General features: G+C 33.0%; 1 protein-coding gene across 26 annotated transcripts in view; it reads right to left on the bottom strand.

Moving 5' to 3' along the window:
* The window catches only part of ATRX (ATRX chromatin remodeler), a 164,757-nt gene that overhangs the window by 116,071 nt on the left and 34,793 nt on the right, over positions 1–13,893 (bottom strand). For 25 of the 26 annotated variants that reach the window (XR_012483909.1, XM_074277166.1, XM_074277186.1 and 22 more), the window contains 2 exons: positions 5,868–5,980; positions 1,189–1,244 (listed from right to left, as the gene is read on the bottom strand). Coding sequence is in view for 25 of the 26 variants with exons in the window: in XM_074277166.1 (XP_074133267.1) it covers positions 1,189–1,244; positions 5,868–5,980 (169 nt within the window). In the remaining variant the exon portion in view is untranslated. Of the gene's footprint in view, positions 1–1,188; positions 1,245–5,867; positions 5,981–7,067; positions 7,087–13,893 lie in introns of those variants that run through there. The other variant, XM_074277180.1, reaches the window with a different exon arrangement.

The raw sequence follows: 13,893 nt of genomic DNA, 5'->3' as shown, positions 1-13,893 counted from the left end.
TTAAAATTAGATGATCAAACAATAGAAACTGAAGCTGAAATACTTAGGCCACATATTGAGAAGAAAGGCTTCAAAATGGGCAAAATTCAAGGGAAAAGGAAAAAAAGATGGCAGAAGATCAGAAAGATAAAGTCATGGAAACAACAAACATGAGAAACTTAAACAGACTTAGGGATGGAAAACAGAAGGACCTGGAGTACTACGGTTCACTGGATCATGAAGAGACAGACATGGCTGAAAAACAAATGAAAGTGTTATCTGTTCAACTATGTAAATCATCCAACCTTATCCACCAAGCCAATTGATTCAGAAACTCATCAATATTTATTAGTGAACTAAACCACACACAATCAAGATTGAATGAAATAGTTATCAAATCAATCTCCAAGAATGGTGAAAAAAAACTGAATATTTTCCATTCCTGATGATTTTCTCCATATCATACTTGCAAATCTCCACCCAAATGATTGGCTCAAGAGACACTAAGTGTTAACAAGGAATATGGAATATGAAGAATGGGATGGAGATTAATTTATGTTTTAAAAATCAATTTAATGTAAAAAATGTAGAGCAGTTTTTCCAGAAGTTTTTGCGGTGAAAAGGAGGACATAGGTAAAATAACAGCATGAAATGAAGGTACTTAAAGAGTTCTATCCACAAAAAGCTTCTATGACAAAATCTTTATAAAACAAAATACAAAGCCTAGATAACGATATATATAAGCCCAGAAATGAAGATTAATTTTTTCAAACTTAACCCAAAAATATTTGGGAAACTTCATACTTTTAAAAATTTATTAAGAAGCACTGATAATAAAGGGGGTAAGAAAACCAAAATTTTCCACAGGTATACAGATTTACACAAATAAAACTGGATAGTATAATTATTTGGTAGAGAAGGAAAAAAGGACACCTATTGTTCTCTTTTCTTTCCAAATAGATGCAATTCTAAAAGGGGAAAAAATAAATCAAGTAGAACTATAACTTTAAAAAGAGCCATAATTTTTAAAAAGGAAAAAGGCTGAGTGAAAAAATATTCTAAATTACATTCATAAACAGCATTATTTATAAAATGTTAAATAAAGTATACCTAAATACATTTGCATTAATTATACTCAACATGAAATTTTTCCTGTTTAATATCTTGGAATCATATTATTATCTTGAAAATTCTTCAAATTATTCTTACCTCTTCCTTGCTGATTTCCATTGGATCTGAACTACTTCCAGACCTAGTGCTTTTATCTAGAAAAAAGAACCAATTAAATACAGTATTTGTATTTTAAAATAATTAACTCAATAATGCTAAAAAAGAATAAATACAATTGTCAAAAGAATTAACTTCTGCTACTATTTCTTAAATGTGCAAGATATTTGGGAGATAATGGAATGACCATGTTAGATTTAAAGTTAGTATCACCCTGTAACAACTTAGCTACTTCTCCTTTACCCTTTTCCTCCATAAAATATAACTATAATGGAAGCAGTGGATGATATAAAGAATATACCAGTACAGTTTAATATTTAACACTCAAAGAGACCCTGTTCTCACAAAGCTTATACTATGGAGAGCATAACCTGACAGGTAAGAAAGGCTTCATGCTTAGGCATTGCAATGGACATCTCATTCATGTATGAGGCCTGACCTACCTAAATTTTAAATTTGGTAAAGCCTATGGCCACAAGACTACTGTTAGGGGAAAAAAAATTGGAACATAAGGTTTTGGAAGAGTGAATGTTGAAAAATACTATATGATGATCAATTCTGATAGATGAGGTCCTCTCCAACAATGAGATGAACCAAATCAGTTCCAATAGAGCAGTAATGGGCTGAACCAGCTACACTCATAGAAAGAACTCGGGAGATGACTATGAACCACTACATAGAATTCCCAATCCCTCTATTTTTGTCTCCCTACATTTTTTATTTCCGTCACAGGCTAATTGTACACTATTTCACAGTCCAATTCTTTTTATACAGCAAAATAACTGTTTGGACATTATACATATATTGTATTTAACTTATACTTTAACATATTTAGCATGTATTTGTCAACCTGCCATCTGAGGAAGGGATGGGGGGAAGGAAAGGGGAAAAGGGTTTTGCAGTTGTTAATGCTGGAAAATTATCTATGCATAAAATTTTTGTGAAAATTAATTTTTTTAAAAAAGAGTGAATGTTGAAAATTATGCACATGTTTTGAAAATAAAAGCTTTAATTTTAAAAAAAGAGATAAGCCTGATGCACTGGGAAAAATATTACTTCCAAAATTTAATACAATTTAAGAAAAAGAACCTTAACATTTCCTTCAAAAATTCTGTCAATGTAAAACATATTTACAATTAATATTTTTATAACGAATGATAAATTATTTTTAGAAATTGACCATTAAACTATATGGTCACTAAAAGCAAAAAAAAAAAAAAAAAAAATTAAAGATCTATTCTCTATCCCTTATCTATTTTTTGGTATGTGAGGAGTCCAAATTTTTGTACTTAAATATAGTTTAATTTTTCAGGGGTAGGGAAAGATTTGAAACATTCACTAAGAAGTGGGTACAAACCGAACAAGCAAAGACCTAGAATGATTAATATTCAACATAAATCAATTTTATCCAAAGTAACTTTCATACTAATTTGAATTAAAAACATAAATGGAAATAATAAAATGAGAATCATTCAAAATATCTGCCCAAAGTAGGAAGAAAACACAATGCCTCTCATCTTTAGCTTTAGTGTAATGTTTTCTAATTGGCAAGGTCTTGGCCCATTGACATTTCTTATTAGTATAGAAATTCTAGCCTAGAATTCTATGGTTTCATGGAAGACAAGGAAGTTTTACCACATATGATGCCAGAACCTTAAAGCCTGAAGTAATACAAAAACCCAAACTGATAAAGAGAATAATTTAGTACAATGAAGGCTTAGATCTTTTACCTGATATCCCTACTTTTCCTCAAAGGCACAAACAACCTCACTGGTGCTTTGACTCCTCCATTACACAAATCCCGTCATCAGCTCCAAATATCTCCCCAATGTCTCTGTCTCTCTCTCTCTCTTTCAGTTTATTGTAAGACATCATTTTCAACACAAGCCTAATTTCTAGGTTCTCACTGATTCTTGTGAGACTATTTAGCAACCCCATAATAGGGTAACAATGCTACTGACTACTTTTTCATGAATATATCTCAAATCATGGTTCTCATCATATCAATCTACTGTTCAAAAACATTGAATGGCTCTCATAGCCTAAAGAATCAAGTTTAAGAACATAAACCATCTACTGCAACTACCACTCAAGCCTTACAATATTCAAAGCCCAGTTAATCTAGAGCAACTTCTAATTGCACAACACATCTTGTAATATTTCTACTTCCTGATGTAATTTCTTCCCATTTCCACCAATTGAAACACTACCATATTTAATGGTCAGCTAAAGTCACCTATTTTATGAAGGTATATATGAATAATCAAACCAAAAGTGAAGAGAAATCACAAAGCATTTTGTATTCCTATTAAACTCGGATAATATTCTAGTTGGTCCCTCTCTGAGGATATGTCTTACTTATCAAGATGCAGGATAGTCACCTCCTTAAGAGCAGGGACTTGAATCTTTTTATTTTAGTATCATATTAAATACCTATTCAAATTGCACTATTCATAGTACATGAGTATTCCGTATTTGGTGAATGCTATGAAAGTCAAGTCCTTAGGTTACAGGCTACAAAGCAAAGCTATTGTGAACTTATTTATGGAAATAAGTGTCAAATTGGGTAATGATTAAATAAACTTAGAAAGGAAGTTAATTTCTACCTCTATGTTAATATACATGCCATTCTATTGAAGTCTTTTCAAAAAAGTATACAAATGATTAATAATTAAAAATTATATAATAGTTTACTTATATTTTAATAATACTGTCATGTCTAATTGATGAACAGATAATATAATCATTCTCTCATTTTATCAAAGAACTTTCAAAAACCTGGAAAAATAGGTCCATGTAACACTTTCTCAAGGTATCTCCATTAATCTATTAAGAATAAACCTAAGGAGAAAATACTAGCCTAAGGTTAGACTGAAAAAATCCTAAATCATCAACTGATAAAAAGCACCTCAAGATCAAATATGGAAAGTTAACTCAATGGCCAGCCCAAAAAGGAAATAAACAAAATATGTAGAATTCAGAACCTGGAGTTTAATGTTGCTCATGATGATAAGAACTTAATCTTGGCTACTTAAAACATTTGGAAGGATTCACTTTCCCTAAGCAAAGCTTTGACACACAACTTCACTGGGATCTAAGAAACAAGCTAAAATTAAGACGCAATGCTCTAATTGATTAAATGCAAGACAAATGAAAACATACAAAAAAAAAAACATACAAAAAACAACACAAAATATCACAACCAGGCAGAGGGTAGGAAGGAGGGAGGAAAGTAAGAAACAGATCAATATCCCTAATGAGCAATGAGAAAAAAAAATTAATAAAATATTTTTAAGGAGATTATAGCAACATCACACAAAAAATCATAAATCATTATCATGTTGGATTTATACCAAAAACACAAAATTGTATCAATATTAGAAAAACAACCAATAATATAGCATTAACAATAAAAATTAAAATCACGTAATTTAATCAAGGGATGCTAAAATCCAAACAATATATATTTTAGTTATTTCTGACATTACTATTTAATGATAACCTGAATTTATAGCTTGGGTAAAGTTATGGATGAAAATAGAAAAGTTAAATCCTTATGAAGGCAGCATCATTATGACCCAAATACAGGTTGGGCTCTGACAGGAGGTATAAAGGTTTACTGGAGAAAAAGTTAATACCGGGGATTATATAAAGGATAATATACTTTTATATAAAGTACCAGTTACAAATTTCTATAGAGCGAAAGAGAGTAAAGCAATCACTAGAATGAAGACTGACTTTGGCCAGAAGTAATACCAATAAGCTACATTGTAGGAGTTAGCCAGATGTAGGGCAAAGAGAAAGTCTTCCCAAGGGAATTGTTTGCCCTTGAAGTCAGAGGCTACTAGTTAATCCTTGTGTTTAGAAAAATAATGTTGTTAGCAATGCTAAGACTTAAAAAGGGAATCTTAAGAGCTTACTGTGCAAACTTTGTTTAAGGGAAGATGTGGATCATATTTTAAGCCCTTATTCCACAGATGCTCAAGGTTCAATATCTTCAACAAATTTATCAAATGCTAAAAGGACTAAGATTGTAATTTAAATTTCGTTTGTATCTCTTACTAGGCTAAGAACACCTAAGAAGATCTTAAAGATTTAATAACCATTTCCTGCAATTCAATTCAATGCTAAGAGGGATTAGTTCAAATACAAAGTTTTGAAAAGACAAGAAAACATCCTTGAACACAGGACAAGAGATTAGAAACAAATAATAAGTAGTAATTCCCTGATGTCTGTGCTCTTCCAATGAAGTTATATTGTGAATTTGAACATGTTTAATTATTAAAGCAGGTGTTCCCAGCTGCTTCACTTCTGTTAAAGAGTAAGAACCAGCAGAGTAAGGTTTGCCACATCATAACTACAACTTTGACTTGTACAAAAAATCTTACTAACCTTTACGATTTTAGTAATTAAAATTTTCCCTATAAGACCTGTAAGTACCATCAATCCCACTGCACATCAAAAGTTTTCTTCATTTAAATGTTATATACTCCAGATAGGCCTTCACAACACTTGAGCTTTGTAAGTTTCTGAATAAGCAGGAATCTCCACTAAAAGTAAAGTCTTCATTAATAGAAAATGCAAGGATGAAGAAAAAGTTAAATTTATTTGAAAATATTCAAAGATTCTATAAGATGACACGTCAGATTTTTCCCATTTACCTATAACCTTGTTCAAAGTCAGTCTTGGAGGAGAATGTGCGTCTTCAGATTCTTCAGAAGAGTGTGCCAGAAAGTCATGAAGTTTCTGCACCAATGTATTCAACTTGCTTTCACTGTCAAAAAATAGAAAACTTTAGTCTGTGAGGTTAACACTTTAGATCTACCAAAAAATAAAGTTCCTCAAAATTTTAATATTCAAATATATCCCCCAAAGGGTTAACATTTTTGTCCTTAAATTCACTAAAGAAGTCAAAATGACCAACAGTAATCCATTAAGTTGCTAAAATAAAAGTATACCAGCTCTCAAAAGACAATAATAAGTGTTGAATTCAACACAACTCATAGTATATTTTTAAAAACCACTTTTTAAGATATTAAGATATTTAGCATAACTGGTCATTTTGAGGTGGAAAATTTTAAAAATAACTGAATAAAACTATTTACCAAATTTATTCATGTTATGAAAGGCAAAAGCAAGAACCTTTAAAACCATAAGCCTCCTTATTTTCCTTGTACAGTCAAAAGCTTTTTAAAATGTCAGTATCTGGAAAAACACACACACACACACACACACACACACACACACACACACACACACACACACACACACACACACACACACACACCCAGAAACTACCATAGAAGCAAAGTAGCAAAATGGATAAAAGACTAATTCTTTTATCAACACTCAAGTTCAAAGGCTCCTTCAGAAGCAATTAGCAAAGTAATACTGGGGAACTGACATAGCCTCTCTGACTTGTTTTTTATATAGTAGAAAATGAAAGAGGGTTCTAACACTGGTAAAGCTCTCCCAGCTTAAAATCTATGATGAAACTCTTGAAATCAAGAGTTGTTGGGGGAGACAGTACAATTAATTCATGATTGAATCTTAGACACCCCTGAAAAGAAATCAGAGCACTTAGAATTTGGAAAAGATCTTAAAATCATTTTACACGAGGAAATGAAGCAAAGTAACCTCTTCAGATAGGGAAGCAGCAGGATGGTTTTAAAAGCCAGTTTCTCTGACCTCAAATTCAGAGATTATTCACTACAAAATGGCTTCACAACCATTCACAATTACACACTGATCTCATCAGAATTCTTCAGCAAATCAATACCTGAGGGTTCATATTGTCAAGAAAACTCTGGATTTTAGATACCCACCCCACCTGCAAACTCATTCCAAGTCAAAGAAATTACCTAGTAGTTTATCTATTAAATATATTTTCTGGTCAGGCAACATGAGGCAGGGTGGAACCAGGAGAAACACCTAATACAAGGGCTAGTATTACATCAAAAAAAAAAAAATGTCCCAAATTAAAAAAACAAAGATAGTTGGTTCCAACAATACTATTAGTATTCCACTAAAATGGCTAAGAGTAAAAGGATATGAACAATTCTCAAAAGGTGTTACAAACCACTAACAATTATATAAAAGAATGTACCAAATCAATGATAAGAAAACGTAAATGAAAATAATATCAAGATTTTCCCTGACAATCAGCAAATTTAAAAAGATTTTTAAAATATGACTAATCAAAGACAAGAAAGGTAGTGCTGAGGGTCGACATATTAATATATTTCTAGTGATGTAAATTACTGCAACTACTATGGAATTTGCTTTCATAAGGAAGGCAGCAAAATGAACAGGATGACAGAGCAAAATCTCTAGCAAATCAGGTCTATTTTCTTCGAACTGCCAAAAATACCCTCTGATCTTAGTGTGATAATATGTTGTTTAGACCCCTGCTTTTAAAATCCCTAAACCACAAACACATGTGCTTCAGGTCACAAGACAATAGTAAGACAATTTCAATTATTTGAAGGAGGAGATGGGATCAGTGACATCTCAACTCTTTCCCATTTATCATTGAGAGATTAGATCCGTTCTCAGATGACAAAATTAGTCTTCAGGAAATGTAACTTAGGTATTGGACATTAATTTATCGGTTTAGAATGATGATCTTAACTAGACCAAGTGAATATGTAAATACAGCTTAATTCTTAACAAAACAGAATTAAAAATCAATTTTCAATTTCATAAATTGCTAAAATATCCATATGCAATGCTTTAAAAAATCACTATTGATTAGAATGTAAATGAAGACAACTCTTACACCTCTTAGATTGGCTAAGATGATAAGAAAACATGATAAATATTAGAGGGGATATGGGAAAACTATAACATTAATGCATTATTCTTGAAGTTCTGAAATGATCCAATCATTGTGGAGGGCAATTTGGAACTAAGACCAAAGGGTTATCAAAACCATACATACCCTGTGATCCAGCAGTGTCTCTACTGAATCTGTATCCCAAAAAGATCAAAAAAGAGGATAAAGGAATCAAGTGTGAAAAAATGTTTATAGCAGCTCTTTTTTTAAGTGGCAAGGAACTGGAAATAAGGTAAAGGCTATATAAGTTAAGGTACATGGGAAACTACTGTTCTATAAGAAAGGATTGGAACAGGCTGATATCAGAAAAATCTGGAAAGACTCAGAAAAACTGATGCTGAGTTAAGTGAACAAAACCAAAAAACCATTGTACATAGCAACAAGATGATGTGATGATCAACTATGATGGATTTGGCTGTTTGCTAGCTGTTTTTTTTTTTTCCTCTCCCCACTGAAAAATGGGTGAACGACTCCTTCTAAAAAGAAACAAAGGCTAATATTTGGAAATGCATGGGGAAAGCAAAACTGTCACTAAATAACTATGGTGAATGTTTATATATATGTAAGAAAGGAGATCACCTATATAAATTATTCGTAATCCTGAGCTCCTGTAAGAAGGGGAGGGAAGAGAGCCCTTATCCAACTTCTGAGTAAAAAGGGTCAGTCTGTAAACTGAGATCTTTAAAAGGACAAAAATTTGTTATTCCAAGTGGAACTCCTAGAAAGGAGAGAATCCTGAATGATGAGCTGTAAAAGTGAAAGGGAGTAATACAAAGTTAGTTACAGAGTTAATACAAGCACTGGGAGGGGAGGGGGGAAGAATATAGTGTATGAAAAAGGAGTAATTTCTAGCTATTTCACTAGAGACAACCCTGAAGAGTGAGACTGATTGGTGACTTTGCCAGAGTGCAGTCTATACATATACACTAAAGTTTGTATCCATACTAAAGCCATTAGGTTCTTGACAGCTCCTGCTGTTTATCAACACCTTATATCACCAATCATAATTAATGACCCCAATTTTCTTGATTCTAATCAAGATTCCCATTTATTCTATCAAGTGCTTACCAGGACATGCATAATGATGCATGTAACTTCACTTTCCTTCTTCCCTCTAATGTTATTCTTCTAGAGTGAAATATCATACCTGGTTTACTTCTACTGTCTTGCAAGAGTCCCCTATAATTGCTCTCCTGCCTCAAATCCCTCACCAATATAATCCATCCTACACCTGTTGTCAAAATAACTTTTCTTACCAACATATTTGACCACGACCCTCCAATTAACCAACTCCAATAGAGTTCTATTGCCTCAAGGGTAAAATATAAATTCTTCTGTTTGGTTTTTAAAGCTATTTACAACGTTGTCTAAAACTTATCTTTCCACCCTCCAGTCACTGGACATTGCACCCTTCCACAATTTTCAAAGCAGCCAATCTAGATCTTTGATCCTCAGCCACAACATCTTGGTGCCTTTGTGCTAGCTATCCTCCATATTTCGGATTCAATCCCTCTATACCTCTACCTTGAAAAGCATTTAGGAAAGTTTAAAAGATGGCAAAATTATGGAAATTATTTGTTATAAGAATTTTCCAAATTTGATTTAAGTAGTTAATGTGGCACAGTAGATAAAGCACTAGTCCTGAAGTCAGGAGCACCTAAATTCAAATTTGACCTCAGACACTTGGAACTTGCTAGCTCTACAACTCTGGTAAAGTCATTTAACTCTGATTGCCCTAAAGGAAAAAGTAGAGGGGAAAAATGAGTTTTCTCAATTCCCCTACCAACCCAAAACAGAATAAGTTAGAAAGAGAAAATAAATTCTTGTTAATTGAAAAAAAAAAAAGTTTAAAAAAATTTAGGCACATTAATAGACTAGAAGTCAAGTTAATAATCTGCTGAACCATTCTGGAAAGAAATTTGTAATAATTCAAAAAAAGTGGCTAAAACATTCCAAACACTCTGGATCCATAGAAAATCCCATATATTGTCAAAGAAGTCAATTATAAAAAGATTTCATATACTCCAAACTATTTAAATAAGGTGTTGTTGGGGTTTGGGGGTTTTTTTGTTTTGTTTTTTGTTTTCACTGCAATCAGAAAAAAGTGGAACAAAATGCCCACTGAAATGTAAACCATATATTGGATTTAACATATATGACATGTATTGGACCCACTGACAGCTGGGGGGGGGGGGGAGATGGGGAAAATCTGGGACAAAAAGTTTTGCAAGGGTCAATGTTGGAAAAATTACCCATGCATATGCCTTGTAAATAAATAAATAATTTTTTAAAATGACAAAATAAATATCCCCTCCCCCAAGATGCCCATTGAACCATATTAGCTAAAATGTTGAACAATATAAATGTAATGGAATATTCTGCAGAAGACAAGAAATACGATAGATTCAGAGCAGCATAGTAAGATTTATCTGACCTGATAACAAATTTAAATACTCAGAACCAGGAAAACAATATATATCCAATAACTGGAAAACAAAAACAAAAACAAAAACAAAACATTACTAACACTTGAGAACACTTACAATGATCAATATTGGGGGCCCCACCATATGAAGACAACTTTCCCATCTTTGGAAAGATGAAATAATTGGTAAGAACACCATAAAATGTTAGACCTGCTTGATGTTTTTTGAATGCATTTTTGGTAACTGTTCATTCCACTCTTTTTATTCCTTACAATAAAGAAGGTTTTCTGAGAGAAGGAAGAAATTGGAAAATGTAGGTGATATTAAAATATGAGTATATAGAGAGGTTCTTCTCAATGGTTGAGTGATCCAAGACAATCCCAATTAACTTTGGGTAGAAAATGCCATCTGCATCCAGAAAAATAACTATGGAAACTGAATATAATTCAACATGTGTTATGTTTGCTTCTTTTTTCTAGTTTTCTTCTTTTCTCTTGGTTTTTCCCTTTTGTTCCAATTTCTCTTCTGACATGATTTACAAAGAAATGTACATTTTAAAAGTTAACATACACATGAAACCAGAGGAAATAAATTAAAAATATGTATATTAAAAGATTTTAGTTTTTAACTCTGAGATACCAACTCACATCTATCAAATTAGCAAAATGAAAGGAAAAATTAAAGAATATTGGATGAGATAAGGGAAACATGGGACACTAATGCATTATTAGTGGAATTGTAAATTGAACCAACCAGCCATTCTGGAGAGAAATTTGGAACTATGCCCAAAGGGTCATAAAACTATGCATGTCCAATATCATTAGTAGGTCTGTATCCTAAAGAGATCATAATTGTAGCAATTCTTTTTGTTTTGGTAAGAAACGGGAAAATAAGTGTATGTCCATCTGTTGGAGAATGGCTGAAGTTATGGTATGTGAACGCAATAGACTATTATTGTTCTGTTAAGAATGATAAGTGGCCTGATTTGAGAAAAGTGTTGGCTTTTTCAAGCAATACATTTATCCAGAACAATTCCAATAAACTTGGGATGGAAAATGCCATCTGCATTCAGAGAAATGACTATGGACACTGAATACAGACTAGAGCACATTATTTTCACTTTTTGTTCTGTGTTTTCTTTCTCATGAATTTTCCTTTTTGTTTTCATTTTTCTTTCACAAAATAACTAATATAGACAGACACTTAAAATGATTGTTCATGGGGGCAGCTAGGTGGCACAGTGGATAGAGAATCAGCTCTGAATTGAGGAAGGACCTGGAATTCAAATCTGGACTCAGACACTTAATACTTCCTAGCTGTGTGACCTGGGCAAGTCATTTAACCCCAATTGAATCAGACAAAAAAAAAAAAAAAAAAAAATATACACACACACACACACACAGAGTACATATAACTTCTATCAGACTCCTTGCTCTCTTGGATGGGGGTGGAGGGTGGGGGAGGTAAGGTAGGGATGAAGAATAAAATAAATAATAAAATAAAAATCCTGTACAGACCTTAATCTCAGTCCCTGTTTAGGGAGTGAGACATACATGATCATCCAGAAAAAGACTGAGAAGAATCTGAGATATATGTGGAGATCCAGGAGAAAGTAGTGCTGAAAAAACTCTTGGAGAACAGTTCTCAGAAAAGGAGAGAAAAATCTATGAATCTAATTTTATGAAAATTAAAGACTTTCATGAAGGAAAGTGCAATGTATTTAAAATAAACAAATTTTCGAGGGAAATCTTTGAATCTAAAACAGCAACAGTAATTATTTTGTTTTGGGTTTTTTTTGAGGGCGGGGCAAGGTAATTGGGGTTAAGTGACTTGCATAGGATCATACAGCTAGTAACTATCAAGTGTCTGAGGCTGTATTTGAACTCAGATCTTCCGGACTCCACAGCCAGCAATAGTAATTATGAAAAGAATTTTGAAGCCAGTTTTCTCTGATGAGGGCCTCAAAAATGCAAGGAACTAAGTCAAACTTATGAAAAATAAGAGGCATTCCCCAACTAATAAAAGAACTATGCTCAAAAGGTTATAAAATCATGTATATCCTTTGACCTAATAATATCACTACTAGGTACGAATCTTAAAAAGAGATTTAAAAAAAGGAAAAAGGATATTTATAACAGTTCCTTTTTCAAGGCAAAGAATTGGAAATTGAGGAGATCTGAATCAATTGGGGAATAGCTGAATAAACTGTAACATGTAATTATGCTACAATATTTTTATTCTATAAGAAATAATGAGCAGGATACTCTCTGAGAATACCTGCAAAGTCCTTCATGCAAAATGAAATTTATTAAAGATAAAGTAATGCTGTAAAATGATCAGCTGTGAATAACTGTGCTATTCTCAACAATACAATGATTCAAGACTACTCTGAAGGACTTTAATGAAAAAAGCCATCCATACCTAGAGAAATAACTCATTGTATCTGAATACAGATGGAAGCATTTTTTTTTCCTTTATTTTTCTTGGGGGGGGGGGGGGAAGAGTTGTTTTCTTCTGCAATATAACTTTTATGGAAATGTGTTGCACAACTTTACATGTGCCTTCTCTATGTGTGGGGTAATGAAGCTCCGTTCTGGAACTCTTAATTTAAAAACATGACAAAAAGAAGATCCCAAAGGGGAAGGTCTTGAAAAGAACCCAGGGAATGGCAGCAACTACAGCACCAGCATCAGCCCCACTGGGAGACAATCAAGGCCCAATGTCTTTGAGGTCCATAGAGTACTGCCCTGAGAAAGCCTGGACGATACAGCACTCAGTCTCTCAAAGATCCCCGGAGGTCTAACCTCATGAAGTGGAGGTCAATAAATGAACACTGAAGAGCTGTGTCAAAAGCAAGCAGGGCTGACAATGTCACCCAAAAGTGCAGCAGAGGTCAGGGCCTAGTCCTACAATAAAGCCCCAATTCACTAACTTAAGGTGGAGGGATAAGTAAGCCCAAGAACACACTGACCTGTATAAAATAATATTTGCAAAGCTCTTAAAAGGAAGTGCCTCCATAACAACTGCATGCATGGACAAAAGGGAAAAAATGAATTTTCTACAAAAACAACATGAATAACTGGGCAAAAGAAGCAAGATATGGAAAACTGGAATAGAAGCTCCTGAAGCAAAGTATAAAGAATAGCTTGAAAAAAAGTGATCAATCTTACCCAAGATGAGTGAAACCATAATTAGACTAAACAAAAAAATCCATTACTATATATGAAACAGAAAAAAAAAATCAGAAAAAATTAAAAGATTAAAGAGAAAAGAAAATGTAAGAAATATGGTATCAAAAGAATGATCTGGAAAATATGTCATGGATTGATAATTTTAAAATTGCTGGAACCAAAATAATCTCTAAAATGTGCCACAGTGAATCCTTGTCTGGTCCATGTTCACAATGAAGTCTTCAGATACTGGCAA

This window comes from Sminthopsis crassicaudata, chromosome X, assembly GCF_048593235.1.
Source record: "Sminthopsis crassicaudata isolate SCR6 chromosome X, ASM4859323v1, whole genome shotgun sequence".
Lineage (NCBI taxonomy): Eukaryota > Metazoa > Chordata > Mammalia > Dasyuromorphia > Dasyuridae > Sminthopsis > Sminthopsis crassicaudata.
This window is presented reverse-complemented; position numbering and strand designations above follow the sequence as displayed.